This window comes from Tupaia chinensis, unplaced genomic scaffold, assembly GCF_000334495.1.
Source record: "Tupaia chinensis unplaced genomic scaffold, TupChi_1.0 Scaffold145916_1, whole genome shotgun sequence".
NCBI classification, from domain to species: domain Eukaryota; kingdom Metazoa; phylum Chordata; class Mammalia; order Scandentia; family Tupaiidae; genus Tupaia; species Tupaia belangeri.
In genome coordinates this window covers 1291307-1310919 of record NW_006205774.1, presented here as the reverse complement: position 1 = coordinate 1310919, position 19613 = coordinate 1291307, and the positions used below count along the sequence as shown (strand labels likewise).

The 19613-nt window shown below is 36.5% G+C and overlaps 1 protein-coding gene across 1 annotated transcript in view; it reads right to left on the bottom strand.

The window, feature by feature from the left end:
* AGMO (alkylglycerol monooxygenase) overlaps positions 1–19613 on the bottom strand; it is a gene marked incomplete in the record, with an annotated part of 412025 nt that overhangs the window by 270074 nt on the left and 122338 nt on the right. The window contains 1 exon segment of the mRNA XM_027768353.1: positions 6174–6277. Within this exon segment, the coding sequence (XP_027624154.1) occupies positions 6174–6277 (104 nt within the window).

Genomic DNA, 19613 nt, shown 5'->3' with positions numbered 1-19613 from the left:
GTAAGCATGCTCACACATGCACCTAGTATGTTTCTCAAACCAATGGATCCAGGATTTGATCTACGTAGTTGGCCATATGGCACCCAGCTGTCTGAACCGTTACACCATGGGTTGGCCTCTCTGCCAGTACCTTGATCTCAGATTTCCAGCCTTTAAAACTATATATTTCTGTGTTAAGCTTTCCAGTTTTTGCTCTTTTGTTATAGCAGCCCCAGGAAACTCATACACCTATCATGCATTTTAGTTTTTTTTACTTATTTTCTTATTTTTTGTGTATTTACAGGTGTTGTCTTTCTACATAATATTTCATTTACAATATTTTCATGGTAAAAGTTAACTCCTCTTATAGATTTGGTTCAAGCATTATTATTTTTTTGAAGTTTCCCTTGACCCACAATGGCTCTTAATGCAGACATTTCTCTTCAATACCTTAATGATTTGTAACAATGACTGTTTACTTGCCTAACTCCATCCAGAGAAAGTAACCACCTTGAGAATACAAACTCGAGCCTTCCTTACCTTTATATGCTCAACCTCTGCCATCATGACTGGCACTGCCAGTCAAAACGTACATATGAAAAATAATAAGTAAAAGCACTTCTCAAAACAAGAGCAATAACATATAAAGGGAGTTGAATATTTAGTTGTGCATTTTTTTTTTTTAAGGGACGATAAAAGAATGCTGCGGGGTAGTATTCTTCACTTGGCTTATCCTTGTTTGTTCCTCATTATTATAAGGATCACAATGACTATCAGAGTTCTATAAAGAAAAACATAAAAAATAAGAGAATAATTTAATATATACCAAATTTAAAAAATGACCTGGTAATCTATGGAATTCTTTCATTTTTCTGACCCATACTAGAATCAAAGCTCTGAAACTGGTGAAGATTCAGATTAGCCAAGAGTCCCCTTTTCTAAATTCATGGACGTAAACTTTGTCTCATTAGCCACCTTTGAATGAGGGTTGAGCGTGGTGAAGGGATGCCTTGGAGGACTGAGGCAAGGATCTGAGAGAAGCCTTGTTTCTTTACTTCAGGGGGCCTTAAGACATGCTTTCCTTCTGTGACAAAGTGTTATGAGAATGTTATCCCTAGTGCATTTGAGTGCATCACATCAAAGTTGTTAGTTTCTTATATCTTTATTTGTTCACATTTGTCTTACAGAACTCCAACTCCCGCATATTGGAAAACAGTCTTTGCTTATGTAGTTTGGCAGGGAGTATGAAGTAATAAAAAGATCTGAGATTTTACTAAGGGTCCTCTGCAATCTTATACGTAATATAAAAACAGTATCATACACGAGAATCATACATGACCTCTTTCAAAGCATTTCTACCTTCATTATTTAAGATGGCCTTCAAAATAATCATATGAGAAAGTGAACAAAATAGGAGCCTGATTTATATACAAAATCACTGAAGCACAAATATTAATTAATTGATTCAGAGCTGCAAAGCTAGTCAATAACTGAGCAAGGCCTAAGGCTGAGATTTCTTTTGTTATGGTCAATTGCTCTTTACAACTTCCTAAATATAGTAAATATATTTTTTTGAATTATTATGCTCAAAAACATTATTATCATATTTATATATTTTTTAACAGATTATAACAAAATTTTTAAATCGATATCTGCATAATTTAATGTTATAAGCATATTTTTTTCTCTGAGGATGGGTAAAACTTACATCTTTTGAGATTGTTAATATCTTTTTAAATTTTTTTAAATTATTTATTTCTTTAATTTATTTATTTAAATTTGCCAAGGGCATATGTGCTCATCAGAAAGAGAGAGAGAGAAAGAGAGAGAAAGTGAGAAAGCAAGTCACCAGGTCCAGGACTCAAACCATGGCCGACCACTTAAAATAGCAGTTTATCAACTGCAGCTATTTTTGGGTAGGTAATATTAAGCTTAAAACTGGCCTAAAAAAAGCAAATAGTATGACTAAAAATTCTGGCAAGGTCAATTTTTATCTTTAATAACTTTAAGTGACAAAGGTCTGCTGCCTTAATTTTCATAGTAATATGAAATAAACACACTCTGAGCTTAATTTTGCTTTTCATTTCAGAAATCAATTTTCATTTCAAAGTCAGGAGCCATTTATTTTTGTTCTAAAATACATGTTACCATGGTAACTGCCAAATTGTAGGCTTTCTATAACAATATTGATGAGAGAATCTTATAAGTGATTTGAAGAAAATTAGGAGTTGAAGTCTGCTCTTTGATTTTATTGTCTAGAAAGACCTGTTACAGATGGGTAAGTATCAACAGCCCCTTAAGTCATCTCTCCGATGCTTTAACAAATTTAGAAGTTCTAGTTAAGAATCAGGCTGATTTACAATCTATATCTTTTATTTCCTCTCATGAAAATTCCCCATCACCTTTACCCTTCCAAGAAAAAAAAAAAAATACCAGCTGTGATGTTTTCAGTGCTCAGTTACTTATTCAGCACACTCTTCCGTGTTCCTGATAAGGCAGCATGAAGGTATAGAGGACATTTTTTCTAGTAGTAAGACAGGTATGACCCTGCATTTTACTTAGGATTTCACTGATCTATAACTTTGTATGTATAGACTTCATAGAGGGAGTGACCTACAGGAAATCAGGATGGAAATTACAATAAACTGGAGTCTGGCATCTGGACTCAAGTTATAACTCAACAAAGTTCCAAAGTCTGTGATGTGGAGGGGTCCTCTGAGATTCATTTCTGTAGCCTTTAATACAGATAATTTAGGTATATCATCTTGAAGATTTCTTCCAGTTCTAAGTCTGCGATGCTCTGGTAAAATGCTTCCTTTGATAATTCTTTAGGTAATGGATTTACTAACTACACTGATTTCCCTGGAGCAACTTCAAATACAGTTACATCCTTTCTTGGAAGCTGTTTCCCCTAAAATGCAGCTACTGGAGATTTGAGTTATTTTTACACAAAGAGGAGTACAGAAGTCTAGAGAGGGAAGAAAATTTTGAGATTATTATTTCAATTAGTCATATATCCAGCCTGTTCTGCGCAGGATGACAAAAGGCCGTATTAGTGCAGCTGTTTCTTAGGAAAGGAGACTGGACAGTGTCCCTCTCCTGCATCATGGTCCCTGTTCTTCCCTCTATCTACCATGTGCAGGCTTAGTATGACCTTGAGCTGTGTAGCTATGAAATAGGGAGTTTGTTCCTCCACATTTAATCATCCAGAGTTCCAGCACAAGCTGTAGAAAGTAAAAACATACATTCACTTACTATCTATGCATTTTTTTTTATTTTTTTGGAGAAGTTTTTGTTTTAGGGCACGTGTGCTCGCCAGACAGACAGAGAGAGACAGAAAGACAGAAAGCGAGAAATCACTCCCCAGGGGGGATGGCCACACCGCAATCCCTTCTACTCCATTCTCCTCTCGGGATCTTGGGCACACATGCACATGTGCCCAGCGTGAGTTTTAAGCCACAGGGTCTGGGACACGAACCATGGTTGACTATGTGGGAGTCCAGCGACATAGCCATTACGCTAACTTCTGGCCCCTATCTATGCATATTATTTAGAACTGTGTTAACTCCCTCCTCCCACCAGATGCACATTTTTAAATCCTTTCCCCTAATATCTCAGAATATGATCTTATTTAGAAATAAGGTTATTGTAGAATAATTAGTTAAGATGTTTTCTTTTAAAAAAATGGAAATTTGGATGATTAAACAGGCAGATCATCCCATGAAGAGTGGAGCTACTCTGTCACAATCGTGGAAACTACCAGAATCAAGAAGACTTGAATAGATTCTTCCCTAGTGTCTTCAGAGAGAGCATGGCCCTCACAACACCTTGATTTTGATTTCTGGCCTTCAGAACTATGAGTCGATAATTTTTTTTTTTGTTTTTCTAAACCACATAGTTAATAGTATTTTGTTACGGCAATCCTAGGAAATAAACACAAGCTTTAACATAGGTCTATGGTCTGAGGACTCAGGGTAAATTTCTTTAAAGAATCATTACAGAAAATATATTAGTACCATCATTGACTTATAGATTTTCTTTGCCTATACCTGCTAGTTGGGTTAGCACACTGGCCATATTTTACTATTGGTATGCAGCATCTGGTTTCAATTAGTTGGCTTTGTCCCTCATTAGTTATGTGATTAAACTTTTTTTTAAAGAATTGCTTTTTTCAACTTTATTTATTATTATTATTCTTTTCCAATTTGACCAGAGAGAGACAGAGAGAGGGGGAAAGTGAGAAAGGAAACCACCAGGTCTGGGACTTGAACCATGATTGACCATGTAGGAGTCTAGCATCTTGAACCACCATGCCACCTGCCAGCCCCATGTGATTAACGTTATTGATCTTCAGTCTCCTGATTTTATTAATATTTTGTCTAGAGAACCTTAGGCTTATTTGTGAGGATTAAAGGAAATAACATAAATGGGAAATAATATAGAGATTTTGGGAAAAAATTTAAAGTATAGAGATTAAGATCTGGATTTTCAGAGCTACAGGAGTTCAAATTCTACACCTCAGTTTACTATTTTTATGACTTAGTTCTATAATTTTGAAATGAGATTTATAATAGTTCCTTTGTATTAACTTTGTTGTGACTATCAAATGACTCAATGTACAAAGAAATCATAGAAAATTGTCTGGCACATAAGAATACTAAATAAATTATATGTAATAAAAGCTAGTAAATAGCTTTTGTGTGTTTACATGTCAATATTGATTATAAATCAATAATCCTGACTTTCTAGCTCACTGTTCAACCTGCACCTCAGTATCATGTATTTCAATACCCAAGAACTGAACAAGGATGATCACAGGAAGAAAATTTTGTCAAGCAGATCACTGTTATCCAGTGAATTAGAAGAACCTTAGAATTAGAGAGTATTTCTGGTAGTTGTTATTCTTGCCCTTCCCTTGTGTGAGAATTTTTTAGAGCAAAGTTTTTGTTGTATGTGATAGTAATCAAGCTACTATTATAACAAAAATCAAAGGACTCAAGCAGATTTTACTTGGGAATGCATGAATGGGAATTGGTAAATTAAACTGCTTTGAAAGATTTCTAATTAGGTTTTATCCTCATTCTTTTTTTTTTATCTTTTTTTTTTTTTTGAGAGGTTTTTGCTATAGGGCACGTGCACTCGCCAGACAGACAGAGAGAGACAGAGAGACAGAAAGCGAGAAATCACCCCCCGGGGGGATGGCCATTCCGCAATCCCTTCTCCTCCATTCTCCTCTCGGGATCTTGGGCACGCACGCACACACACCCGGCGTGAGTTTTAAGCCACCGGGTCCAGGATGCAAACCACAGTCGACTACATGGGAGTCCAGTGACATAGCCATTACGCTAACTGCCGGTTCCTCCTCATTCTTGATAAAGTCCGTGCACATGTGAGACTGGGAAAAAAGAGAGAGAAGCCCTCTCCTCAGCATCTGGTCAAGCTTCATCCCCCTCCTCCAGTCCTCCACCCTGACAGATCCTGGGCATTCACATGTGTGCCCAATGTGTTTCAGTTTGACCATACTTAGGGATTTAAGCCATTCTCTCTAGGTGGGATTTGGCTTCTCTTGAGCGATGCGTTACCTCTGCACCACAGAACTAGACTTCTAATCAAGGTTTTGTTTGCATATATTTAAATTAAGGTACATTGTCTATATATCACTCTTTTTGTTGACAGTAAAAAAAATAGCCAGTCATTTTCTCACATTGTATACCTCAACATGAGTCTTTGGATCAAATAAAAGATTAGAAAACACCATTTGACCAGCAGATGGCAAATGATTTCATCACTGGACTCCCACAGTAGACGACTGAAGTTTAAGTTCCAGGTCTGGTGACTTACAACTCACCGGGGCTTGTGAGCATGCATGCCCAAAATACCAAGAGGAGAATAGAGGAGAAGGGATTACAACATGGCTGTCCTCCCTAAGGGGTGATTTCTCGCTTTCTGTCTCTCTGTCTCTCTCTGCCTCTGCGGCAAGCACATGTACCCTATTGCAAAAATCTCTTGAAAGAACAAAAACAAATAGCCAAAAAACAAAACAAAACATTGTTTTGTGTGCCTCTCACCTTGTAGAGGAGAAAGAGGTTTTTTAGTAAAATACCTTCTATTAGTCTACTCAAAGGAAGTAGAAAACTGTTGAGACTTGAGAAACGAATTATAGTGTCATGTGTATTCCATTTCATACAACTTACCCAGGAAGTATATATCTGGAAGACAGATTGTCTCAATGCTGTGGATAAGTTATAGTCTTCAGAACTGTGATGTGTTTGGTGTCCGGCCCACATAATATTAACCTCTGTAAAACACATAATTTGAAATGAGCCATAAGAATAAGAACAAAGCAACTTCCGTTTTCAGTTATGCATACCACTCTGTTGACTGAGGAAGAGAAATCTGGAACATCTCACAAAAAGCTAGCCAAAATAATTATAATAAAAATAAGCCACCTTAAATCACTTTTGGAATCAGAGAGTATATAAATTATAAACAAATAAAAAGTTGAAATAGCCAATAAATATGTACAGTGTGTGTGATGTAATTAAATGCCTCCAGTGAACTGCAGAGACTTCCAAAATTTACACTTGCTAACATATTATAATATGACAGATCATAAAAGCTAACTGGTAATGTTTTAACAGTACAGACAATAGTTAGTGATGATTTTTCAGTTTGTGACAACACATTTCTAATTAAAGAAGAATTCTCTGATGAGAGATACTGGTACTTAAATTTTGATATGCGATATTACATAGCATTATTTCTTGATGGCTTTTTGAAAAGTTTCAAAATCTGTCTGTTGGAATAAGAAGCAAAGAACAGTAATAATTTGTCTTATGATTTAATATTTCATCTTTATTTACAGAAATATATAAGCTCAGAGTTACATATGGCTCTTCCCAGACATTACCAAAATACCATTTCTGAATTTTTCTCACATAGTTACTATATATCCTCAAAATAAAGAAGGTAGCGACTGCTGTTTATTTTGATCAAACATTATACACATCGCCCTGGTTTGCCATTCGTACACACACGAAACTAGAGGGCCTTGTTTTTCTACAACAAATATTACACTTAGATGACCCTCTAAGTAGATGGAACAGAGAATATAAGCCACTTTTTATTCTGCCCACATTTTTTACTCTGTCAATATTTCTCATTTCCTAATAGAATGACAGATCAAGCTGCCACAATGTATTTTATTCAGTGAGAAAATAACATGAGCAGGGACCAGCAGTTAGTGTAATGGCTATGTCGCTGGACTCCCACGTAGTCTACCATGGTTCGCCTCCCGGACCTGGTGGGTTAAAACTCACGCAGGGCGCGTGTGCATGCGTGCCCAAGATCCTGAGAGGAAAATGGAGGAGAAGGGATTGCAGCGTGGCCATCCCCCCTGGAGGGTGATTTCTCACTTTCTGTCTCTCTGTCTCTCTCTGTCTGGCGAGCGCATGTGCCCTATAGTAAAAACCTCTCCAAAAAAAAAAGAAAAGAAAATAATATGAGCTTAGCTACTAACTTATGTTTAGTCTTCCTCTACAAATCCAGAATATGAAATAAACCATGTAATAAGATCACCATGTCCTTGCACATAGAGATTAGAAATCTGATCTTTTAGGCTTGGCTGTATAAGAACTGAATACTGGGCCTAAAATGGGAATAGCAGGTTACTGGTCTCTGCAGTTGCCATAGACAAATATTGTAAGTACGCGATATGAGGAAGAATAGTGGGCTAGAGGTTTTTATGAACACAGCGGAATACTACTCTGTCACAGAGAACAACAGTATCCTGACCTTTGACACAAAGTGTTGATAAAAGACTAATATCATACATCTCTGCTTAAAATATACCAAATGTCCACACTCTGTAGAAGAAGCAGGACTCCATGGCATAGAAGTACAGGGTAATGGTAGATGGTATCTGCATGGGGAGAGGGGTGGCATTAGGGAGGTTGGGTATAAATGATTGACAGACACAAAAATGCATGCATAAAGATGGAATAGGTTATGAAATCTTGTACCACAGTAGAGTAAAAACTATGGTTGAAAATTCAGTATGTGTTTCCTTTCCCCCAAAGATACTAGTAGAATTATGGTCAAATGTGCATAACAAAATATATTGTTAATGTCAAATAAGATGAACATGTCTATATCATTTATTTGATTATTATACACTGTATGCATGCTTTGAAAACCATACTATATTTCACAAAGATATACAATGATTATATGTAAATCAGAAATCACTATACTTTTTTTTTTAAAGGATTTTGCTGTAGGACACATTTACTCATGGAGAGAGAGACAGAGAGGGAAAGTGAGAAATCACCCCCTGGGGTAATGGTCTCACTGCAAATCCTTCTCCTCCTGTCTCCTCTCGTGATTTTGGGCATGCACATACATGCACCTGGCATGATTTTCAAGCCATTGGGTTCGGGACTTGAACCATGGTCGGCTGTGTGGGAGTTCAACACCTTAACCATTACACCACCTTCTGGTGGCCCTGATCACTATATATTTTTTTAAAAGAAGAAATTACAACTGTAAAAACAAAAAACATAAACTTAAAAAAAATCATTGGAGATACACATACATGCCTGTATTTAATATATGTGAACTTTTCATTAATTTATTAGGAAATGAAAGCTCTCTGCACAAGCTGTGTAGAGAGCTATCAAGATAAATTTACAAAACAAAGGGGTCTTAGAAGACAAATGATAGGTTATAGATAAAAGAGAGATTTAATTCTGTGACAATGAGAAGATTATGAACAATATTCTGAATATATAGCCATATCAGATGTCATTTGCATTAAAGGCATTGCTATTTCTAAATAAATGTCATTTCTATTACATGTGACCAGTCTCTTATGTTTTTAAAACTGTTTACCTCTGGAGTCTTTTAAGTAATTGAAACACCATTTTCCTTCCAGAACCTACGAGTATTGAACATATCAGAACTTACTACTTACAGACCTTCATTCTAAATCAACATATTTTCTATTTTATTGGATCTTTCCAGATTTATTTTGAAAAAAAAATTATCCTAGTATACCAACAAAATGAGTTCACAAGGGGATGAGCTAATCAGATGAGGTTTAATGGAAGGGTAATAATATATGTTGTAGCTACTTCCTTCTAATCTCCACAGAAGCTAAATGGTGGAACAAAGAATCCACAAAAGAGGAAGTTAAAGACCTGTCTCTTCAGTTGTTTTAAAAGCATTTACTTCCTATCACAAACTGTGTGTAACACAAGCCTTCGTTCAATGAAGTGCAGCTGTGTAAACAGCGTACAGTAACAGAATCCGACTACCTTCCCTCAGCCACTTTTCAGAATTGAGGAAAACTAAGAAATGCACGACTGTTTTGTCACGGTCTATATTCAGCTTAAGGGAAGTCAACTATTTTCAAAAGTGATTATAAAAATGCATTTTACACAAAAATGCATTTTATACTAAGTTGTCCTAATAGTTCTTCTGTGGAAGAAATGAGAAAAGGTCAATAGTGCATCTGTATGTTCATCTTACTTAATACTTGACTTGATGAGTTGTCCATTCTGAGAAATGAGAACAAATAGCAAGGAGGATAAAAAGGGACATGATTCAGAATAAGCGTCTTTCTCTGAAAATTAATTATAGATTCTGTTTAATAATATATTTTTCTTTCTCTATTAGCAAATTATAGGTTATATGTTCATAAGGCATATTACTGTAGCTTTTCAAGGATTCAATTAGAAATAATTATGCTGCTTTCCAGAGCCAAAATGTAGATATATATAAATATATTTTATGAATGTATTGGCCAATAATTCCATTCATTTGGCCAAAATTCAATGTAATATGAATTAATATGAGTGTATGTGTGTGTCATATTCTTGAGTTTAATTTTTTTCAAATTTTTAAATGAAGTTATATGTTATGTTCAGAAAAATCAATCCTTTTTAAAAGTTCATAACTTTTTTGGCATTTTTAAGTTTTAAACAAAGAAATACACTTTGGGATCAGCATATGGCATAACAGTTATGTCACTGGACTCCCCACATAGTCAACTGTGCTTCAAGTCCCAGACCTGGTGACTTAAGGATCTGGTGACTTAAAACTCACAGTGTGTGTGTGTGTGTGTGTGTGTGTGTGTGTGCACACAAGAGGAGAATGGAAGAGAAAGGATTGTGGCATGACCATCCCCCTGGTAGGTGATTTCTTATTTTCTGTCTCTCTGTCTCTGTCTTTCCTGGGAGCACATGTGCCCTATAGCAAAATCATTAAAAAAATACAATTTATTTTTAAATGATTATAGTTCATGTATAATCATTACCACAATCAAGATACAAAACAGTTTCATCATCCTCAAAATTCCCCCAGCCTCACCATGGTTGTGGTAGACAGACAAACAGGACTCCCTGGTTGGGACTTTGGACTGATAATGCAATGGAATGAAACTTTTGGGACCTTGAGAAAGGTTGAGTATGACCCCACACAAACTGAATTCTGCTAACAACTAGATAAGTGACGCACATCCCAGTTGAGCTTTCAGGTGACCCTGCAACCTGCAAACAGTTGTCCTGATTAACTGCAACCTTTCAAAAGACAGAAAAGCACTCATCTAAGTCAGACCCTGTTTTTTGATCCATAGAAACTATGAGATAACAAATGTTTTCTGTTTCAAGCTGCTAATTTGTTTACAGTCAGACAAGAGAAAGAAGTGGAGAGAATCCATATTGAAACGGAGGAAATCAGATTATCCCTGTTTGCAGTTGACATGATCTCAGGTGAGCAGAAAAATATATGGGAAAATGGAATTAAAATATAAGTTGATTTTGGTGCAACAACAAAAAAAATCGACGCAATCCCTTGAACTTTTTGAAAAAACTCTCCGATGTAGAAAACCTTAAAGACTTCACCAAAAAGCTATTAGAACTAGTAAAGGAACTCGGTAAAGTCACATGATATGAAATCAACATATGAAAATCAGTAGCATTTCTTTCTTTTTTAAAAAAATGTTTTTATCATAGGGTGCGTGTGCTCCCCAGAGAGAGACAGTGAAGAGAAATTTGATAAATCATACCCCAGAGGAGATGGCCACACCACAATCTCTCCTCCTCCATTCTCCTCCTTGGATTTTGGTCATGGACACACGTGACTTGGTGTAAAATTTTAAATTGCCATGTCTGGGAGTAGAACTGCGGTTGCCATGTGGGAGTCCACTGCCTTAACTACCATACCATTTGCTGGTCCCTCAACAGCATTTCTATATGTCAATAAAAACTAATAAAAAAAATCAGAAAATCAATTCCATTTACAATAGCTACAAAAACATACAGACAATACCTAGGAATAAGTTTAACCAAGGATCCAAGATATTTCTATAATAAAAACTATAAAATTTTGGTGAAAGAAATTGAAGAAGACATAAATAAATGAAAAATTATTCTGTGTTCATGGATTAAAAGAATCAATGCTGTTAACATATTATCCAAAGCAATCTAGACTCAGTGCAATTTCTATTAAAATAACAGTGACATTCTTCACACAAATAGAAAAAAAAAAATCCTAAAATGTGTATGAAATCACCAAAGAGCAAAGATTATTTTGGAGAAATTTTTCAGAAAAGTGACAAATTTGTAAGTGCCCAGAAGCTAAATGTCTACATGTATCATGTATCTAAAATATATCTAAGTAAATCTCTTCTTTCATATATTGTCAATTATAGAATGATCTTCACATGGCAGAAGAAAAGGTGACCCCACTCCTGCAAGTGCTTCATACAGAAACTTAAATCCATTCAAGCGGGTTGGAGTCCTCATTACCTAGACACTTTGCATTAGGTTCCCATCCCCCAACACTATTGCATTGATGATTATTTTGGAACACCTGAATTTTGGCGAGGATAGAAACATCCAAAAGTCAGGAGTCACTTAGTCCAAGCTTTAATTTTTTAAATAATTATTTTATTTAATCTTATTTCATTTTATTTGACCAGAAAGGGACAGAGAGAGAAAGAGAGAGAGAGAGAGAGAGAGAGAGAGAGAGAGAGAGAGAAAGAGAAAGTGAGAAAGCAAGCCACCAGGTCTAGTACTTGAACCGTAGTCAGCCATATGGGAGTCCAGCATCCTTAACCACCATGCCACCTGCTGGCTCCAACTTTAAATTTTATAAATAAGGAAAATACAATTACAAAGAGGAGAATTTTTTTTCTTTCTTTCTCAACAGTGATTCATTTGGTCCACTCACTCTCCTCAATTTTTTTTTTTTCTCCCTTCAGAAATAGAAGTCATTGGGTTCAAGTGTTCTCTGGAATCAAGATGGCACATTGTCGGTCATTTCCAATGGGTAAAAGATATTAAAGGCCTCAGCAAAGGATATTAAGTGATAATGCAGCAGTTCTTGAATTGGAGCAACTGCCTATTGCCTTTAACAAGAAATCCAACAGGATGAAAAACTAAGGTTCTCAATTGAAAATGAAAGCAATTGTCACTTTAAATTTAAAATTGGTATAATCCTTTAAAATTTAGTTCTATCTTTTCCCAATAGCTAAGTATGATAAATGATTTCCTGAAATTAACTGAGCTAAGCAAACAAAGTAAAATAGTAACAGACAAGCTCTCAAACTAACGTCTAACTGGAAAATATAACAGCTGGTGAATAATAATACATGCACACTGATTTCTTTCCCAGTTCTCTACACATTTGAATAAGTTAGCAGTGTCAACAATTTTATCATCACCATTTTATTCACTTTCTATAGCAGCAAGTGAAGTTCTGATAATAAAATTGATGACATTGTTAATTCATTTGATGGGTAAACATAGCCATTTTTTGTTGTACTTCTTTCTAATCTATCCTTTGACGGCTTACAATCAAAACACAAATCACTAAGTATATCTCAGGACCAAGCTAAACTAGAATGCAATTGACAAGTTGTTTGGCTCTCTATATTTTTGTTTATCACCTTTTGCATATATCCATACACTCAGCATCATAGAAAGCAATCATTTGAAGGAGTCACGAAACTTTTTGCTTTTTATCCAAATGTTTGGCCACATTAAACATTAAATCATCTCTCTAGAGGAGGTAACAAATGATGGTGCTAAAACTGTCACAAATACTAAGTTGTCTCTCAAATCTTTCTGGTAATTACTGCTCTAAGCCAGGTGCTGTGGTACAGTGGTGACATTATGCTCCAGGATTCTGAGGCCACATGAGAAGTGGGGGTTCACATTCCAAGGTCTTCCTCTTCACAATGAGTACCTATGCAAGCCCATAGCCCTGGCTGGCGGGGTCTGGGGTACATCCTGGTATGGGCCTCTGTCAGGGGTGCCTGTCTCTCTCTCTTTCTCTCTGTCTCTATCTCATAAAGAAAATAAACGAACTTGGAAGAAAAAAATATTATTACTTTAACATATTTTTCTTTGTTATATATGTTTACACAGAAGTTTTTCAACTCTAGCATACAGAATGTTAAAAGGCTTATGCATTCCTATGATAATATTCTTGTACATTTTAAACAAAATAAAACAGCTGTTTTACAAAAGAGGTTTTTACTTTAGGTACATGCGCTCAACGGAGGGAGAGGGAGAGAACAGAGACAGAGACAGTAAGAGGGAAAGTGAGAAATCACTCCCCAGGGAAATGGCCATGCCACAATCCCTCCTCCTCCATTCCCCTCCTGGGATCTTGTGCACACGTGCACACGTGCCTGGAGTGAGTTTCAAGACACTGGTTCCAGGACTTAAATGGTGGTGGGCCATGTGGGATTCCAGCAATGCATCTGCTACGACGTCTGCTGGCATAATGAAATAGCTTTTACGTATGAAGTAACAAAATAGCACAGGAATTTATCATCCTTTCACTCCAACTTGTTGTTTCTGTGCAATGAAAGTAAGAAGTGACATGGTGCTTATTGAGTTATTTGAACAAAATGCTAAACAAATTGAAATCATATTGATATAATGTTACTACCACCCAGAGTATCCATTCGTATACAAAATTAAAAAATGTGATTTTAAAATTTTAGAATTTTAACATGTCCATATTTAAGTCAGCCTTAATCTATTTTAAGTCCACTTTGGAAAATCTCAGAATTAATATTACATTTAATAAGATTTTATTTCATTTGTGGATGCTCAAAAATAAAGATTAATTTAGCACTAATTTATTGAACTCTTATTATACACAAATTTCTGTGTAAGTATTCTGATAAGTAAAAGCACAAATTAGAGAAGGTTCCCCCCAAAATGATAGCCTTCAGAAAACCTATGACCCAATGAATTCAAAATAAATATACATAACTACCTGACTGATGCAGGTAGTTATGTAAATAAAATAAATCTATAAATTGCACATATCACTTTGTAGTCACTGCTTTTTAAAAAGTCTTTTAAAGATTATTATAACCAGGTTTTTGTGGCATGGAAAAAGACATTAGCTTCCTTCTGCCTGAGATATTAATTGACCAATACTTTCACTGTCTTCATTTTGCTCATTTTCAAAATGTCCTGGAAGTGAGATTTCACAATATCCCTTGCAATTTAAATTTGGGCTATTGCCTATATATCTCAGTGGTTACAACTTCCAGGAGAGTCCTTCCCTGTCCTAACTCAAAAATAAGATTAACAACCACAACAACAACAATAATAATAATAGTCATGAACACACAAGAATGTTTGGAACATATTAGGGAACATTTTAAACATTTTAAACATGTTACACACGTGTTTCTTATACTAGAAAGAGATGCTTGTATAGTTGCCATTTGATAGATGAGAGGCAACTTGCCAAATGTAAATAATTATTATGATTCCTCATACATATTAATAACTTTTGTTTTAATTTACAGGGACTATATTTCTTAGCCCCTTTGCACCTCAGTGGCTTAAAAGGACCATTTCTTACAGATGCAGTGTGAAGGGGAGTATCATGTGTCACCTTGACCAAAGGACAGCTTCAGTCTGCCTTCATACTGTCTCTGTTCCTACCCGACTGCAAGTGACACGCACCATAGTCAGTGGAGAACACACAGACACCAGATGGACAGGTTCTGGGTTCCTGAGTGCCCTCATTACCCGTATTGAATCAGGGCATGAGTAAGAAATAAATATTTATTGTGGTAAGTTCCTGGGATTTGTTATTGCTACAGTGAAGAATCTCTAATACATACCTGCTAGTTTGTTCTTCATACATATGAACAATGAAACAATAACCACAAGATCAGTGACCCATTCCAAGTCTATGTTTTCATCATGTTTCCTACAAACTAACTTTCACGGGGAAAGCTTTTCATAGGTTACTGGGTAAACTGGTACTCATGTTTCTAAACACAACCTTCTTCTAGCAAACTCAAAGCAATGCATTTTCTTATAACTGAGCTTCCAAAATGACTACTTCAAAGAGAGGGCTAAAGAAAATCTGAAACCTGGCCTGTAGCTTTTGCCTCCCTCCCTTTTTTCTGCTGAGTCATCTCCCACATCTAGCGAGCTTTGGGGCAGTTGTATTCACAGGACTAGAAATGTCAAGGAAAACCAAAACTGGCTTATTTCTTGCTAGCAGCATCTGCAACCCCAGTTTTACTTCCATTGCCCTCCAAGAATGCCCACTGTCTTTCTGACGTTATTTCTGTTCTTCTACCCTCTGCCTCCAATCAACATCCTGCTTTGGAAAGCCCAAGTTATGACTGTTTTACTCAAAATGAAAATGAATCTTATTTTTATTTACTAAAACCAATCATTTTATCAGTTACATATGATTTTGGTTTTTTTTTCCTTGACTATACTATTCCCATAGTATTTTACTTCCAATCTTTCCCCATGCTTTGTCCTCTTTATCTAACCCCTTCTTGGTTAGAACTTTTATTCAAGACCATGAAACACCAGACAAATTGTATCTTGAAATTAAACAAACACTTCCCTTATCCTAATGAGGGGGCTCCTCATCCCACTGCAAGGGGAGAGAGATGTTCCCTGCTTCTTGGCTTCCCAGGTGAAAACACTAAAAGGAATTCCCTCTCAGGTTATTGAACATGGTTGAACACGGTAGTTATAGCCTATAGAACAGTATTTTAGTTTCATAATGAGTGATGTTATGATTCGTTCTTGTTCTGCTATCGTGCAGAGAGAGAGAGAGAGAGAGGGAAAGTGCTGTTTATACATGAGATCAGAGAGAACTCTACTTTGCAGTCATCCTTCAAAGAATGGTGTTCATTGTGTGTAACACTTCCAGGCCATGAGACCAACTGATGGTCCTCCAGCTTAGGGAAGAAAAAATTATAACTTTTGACTTTATTATCCCCTCTAGACTAGGTTATATTTAAAGTTGACTAAAACTGATACTAGGAATAAGATAGTACTATTTAATTTGCACTCGTCTTTCTTTTAGCGCCTTCATTGTCTACTGACATCCCACTACTACAGTCACTGTGTCTATTGACAAAGGACAAGATCAAGTACTTACATAAACTTCTCTTCTCTCAGTTCAAATGTATACTCCCTTGACCTTTGGTGATGGGCAGAGTGGTCTATTAGGTGATCCTAACATATTTCTGATGACGTGTGTAAAAAGGTTTTCCTCCCTCAGTAGAAAATGTATTATTGGAACCATGGCAATGCTAAAACTTCCAGAGGTATAACAGGCCAGTGAAGAGAGATTTTCAGTTAACTAAAATTACCATACCTCTTCAGTATGAGGAAAATCAGCCCTATACATGAAAAACTACAGTCCTCTGCAGAAGTTAGTAATGATTAGATAACAAATACTTCAGAATAAAAATGATCGGCATCACATTTTAAAATAATTATGAATATGACCATTTTTATTTGTCATGAAAATTATTTATCCACTTTGTAATACCAAATTCTAGCGCTCTTAGTTACTGGTTGTCAGCAGTAATGCTAACCATTAGTCATGACTAATTTTGATGTCGGTAGGGATTTTACCATGCTTCCTCAGATTAAAAAGAATCCACATGCTTTTCATAGATTAAAAGCAAGACATCATTCACAGAATTTAATGACATATATTTGGCATTCGTAAAAACCTGACTCGCACAATTAGGGGGCAGAAACCGTGGGAGAACTGTCTTTGTGTCAGTAGAGTGAACTGAGATTGGCAGGCACTCCTACGACACACCTTCTGAGCAGCAAGCTCGCCTGTGGTGAGACACAATGAACTTCTGCTATATTATGTTTGGAACAATGACTTATGTAATTTGTGCTCCACGCGTCACAGAATCCAGGAACAAATAACCTGCAAAGCTTGAAAAGAGAGCAACATGAGGAAATGAACAGAAAAGCAAAACAACCAGGGATTGTCTGTAAAAGACACGGAAAAAAGAAAGGCACTGAAACCAGTAGGTAGAAAGTGGTTGCCCTCTCCGCTCATTCTCTCCCAAATGAGCCTCCTGAGTGGCTGGAGTTTACCCAGTCAAAAACAAAAAGTTTACAGGATCTGTTTGCCACTAACGAGGATTTCATGTTGAGCTTCACATTTACCTTTGTGTTTTGAAACTAGTTCTTAACACTTCATAGCATGAACTTTTGGCTTTCATGTCAGAAACTTTCAGTATTTCTGAATTTGCAAGGAATGGGTTTGTGTGCCGTAAAATATCAGACTGAATCAGAGTTGAATGCTCCAATTGGAACAGGCCAGTCCAGCCTCCATGAATGGTGTAGATTAGCCTTGTCTTTAGCCTTTGAGGGAGGGAGCAATCTGCACCTCTAATTGATTTCCTTTCTTTTTTCTTTCTTTCTTTCTTTTTTTTTTTTTTTTGAGAGATTTTTGCTATAGGGCACGTGCGCTCGCCAGACAGACAGAGAGACAGAGATAGAAAGCGAGAAATGACCTCCCAGAGGGGATGACCACGCCGCAATCCCTTCTCCTCTCGGGATCTTGTGCCCACACGCACATGCGCCCGGCGTGAGTTTTAAGGCACTGGGGCCGGGACTCGAACCATGCTTGACTACGTGGGAGTCCAGCAACATAGCCATTACGCTAACTGCTGGTCCCCCTCTAATAGATTTCTATGTTTGCATTTAGGAACTACTGCACCTCACTCTATTATTATCAGCTATTCAGTGTTGTTACTTTGATGTAATACTTTGCCCTCTCCTCTATTCCCTTCACAGTATTTCTTTAATCTGAAGTATGTCTGGTTTATAAGGAAAGCCACCAATGACTGTCAGGACTTACTGGAAGAGGAGAGTTCTTGTGTAATATTCTTTGATTCCGGAGCATTGAGAGGTGGAAGCCATTAGGCAGACCTATTTCCCCCACCGTGAATCTAATGCAGGTAACCTCTTATCGCTTATATACCCCAACCATGAACTCAATTGCTACAAGAAATTAAAACTCAAATGCAACTCATTAACTGAATTCATTGTTTTTTAAACTTACTCTTTTTTTTCTGATCTTGTAGTCTGACTATACCTCTGATAACTCTTTCCTCCTAACTTCCATAAAAATTCCATTATCGACTTTGATCAATCCACGGTATCAACATCCTTCCTTTCTTACCCAGACCTGCTTTCCTAGATTGAAGCCTCACAGTTTCAGTGTAATCAGCAAATATTCACTAAATGATAGCTATGTATAAGATGTACAAAATAGGGACCAGCAGCTGGCGTAATGGCTGTGTCGCTGGACTCCCAATGTAGTCAGCTGTGGTTTGAGTCTCGGACCTGGTGGCTTGAAAAATCTCGCCGGGTACATGTGCATGTGTGCTTAAGATCCTGAGAGGAGGTTGGAGGAGAAGGGATCGAGGCATAGCCATCCCCCCTGGAGGGTGACTTCTTGCTTTCTGTCTCTCTGTCTCTCTGGTGAGCACATGCACCCTATAGCAAAAGATAAAAATAAAATTAAAAAAATAAAATCTCTAAAAAAAAATTTACGAAATATACAAATAAACTTAAAAACATGCTGCCCTCATTGCCCTGAAAATCTACTGCGAGAATCAGCAAAGTATCACCATGGACCAAATCCTGCCCACCAGTCAATTTCTATGGCCAGGAAGTTAAGAATGGTTTCACATTTTTAAATTAAGTAAAATCAGGAGGGTATAGTTTGTGACATTATCTGAAAAAAATATGTATCTTCTTTCTCTTTCTCATGTATCCTCCATTTTCTGGGCTTCTTGAATATCCTCAGCACTTTCATGGTCTTCTGTCTTCCTGCCATCTATTGAAATAGTCTTGATATTTTAAGAGCCACTGTGTATTTCATTTTCTTCATGAAACTATCTGTAGTCCTCTCTAGACAATTATTAGTATTATTATCATCTTATTAGTCCTTATTATCCTTAGGTAGACCTTTAACATGGCAAATACTCTGTTCCATTGTATCCTCTGCTCTATTTTATAAGCTTCATCTGAATGAGAGCTTAATTTGCCCTTCGTATTTCCCAGGACACCTACAATTGTCTTTGCATACTAGGCACTACTACCTTTTTTCATGATTAAACATGTGTATCAAATAAAACTGGGTTATTTGAATAATTAATAACCATGTCGTACTATTTATTTTATTTGGTAAATATATGTATTTTCATTAATAATACCAATGCTTTTTATTATTTTGGTTTTCCTTTACACTGATTCTTTCTACCTAATTTCAGTCCTATCCAAACATTCCACTTTGTAAAACATGAT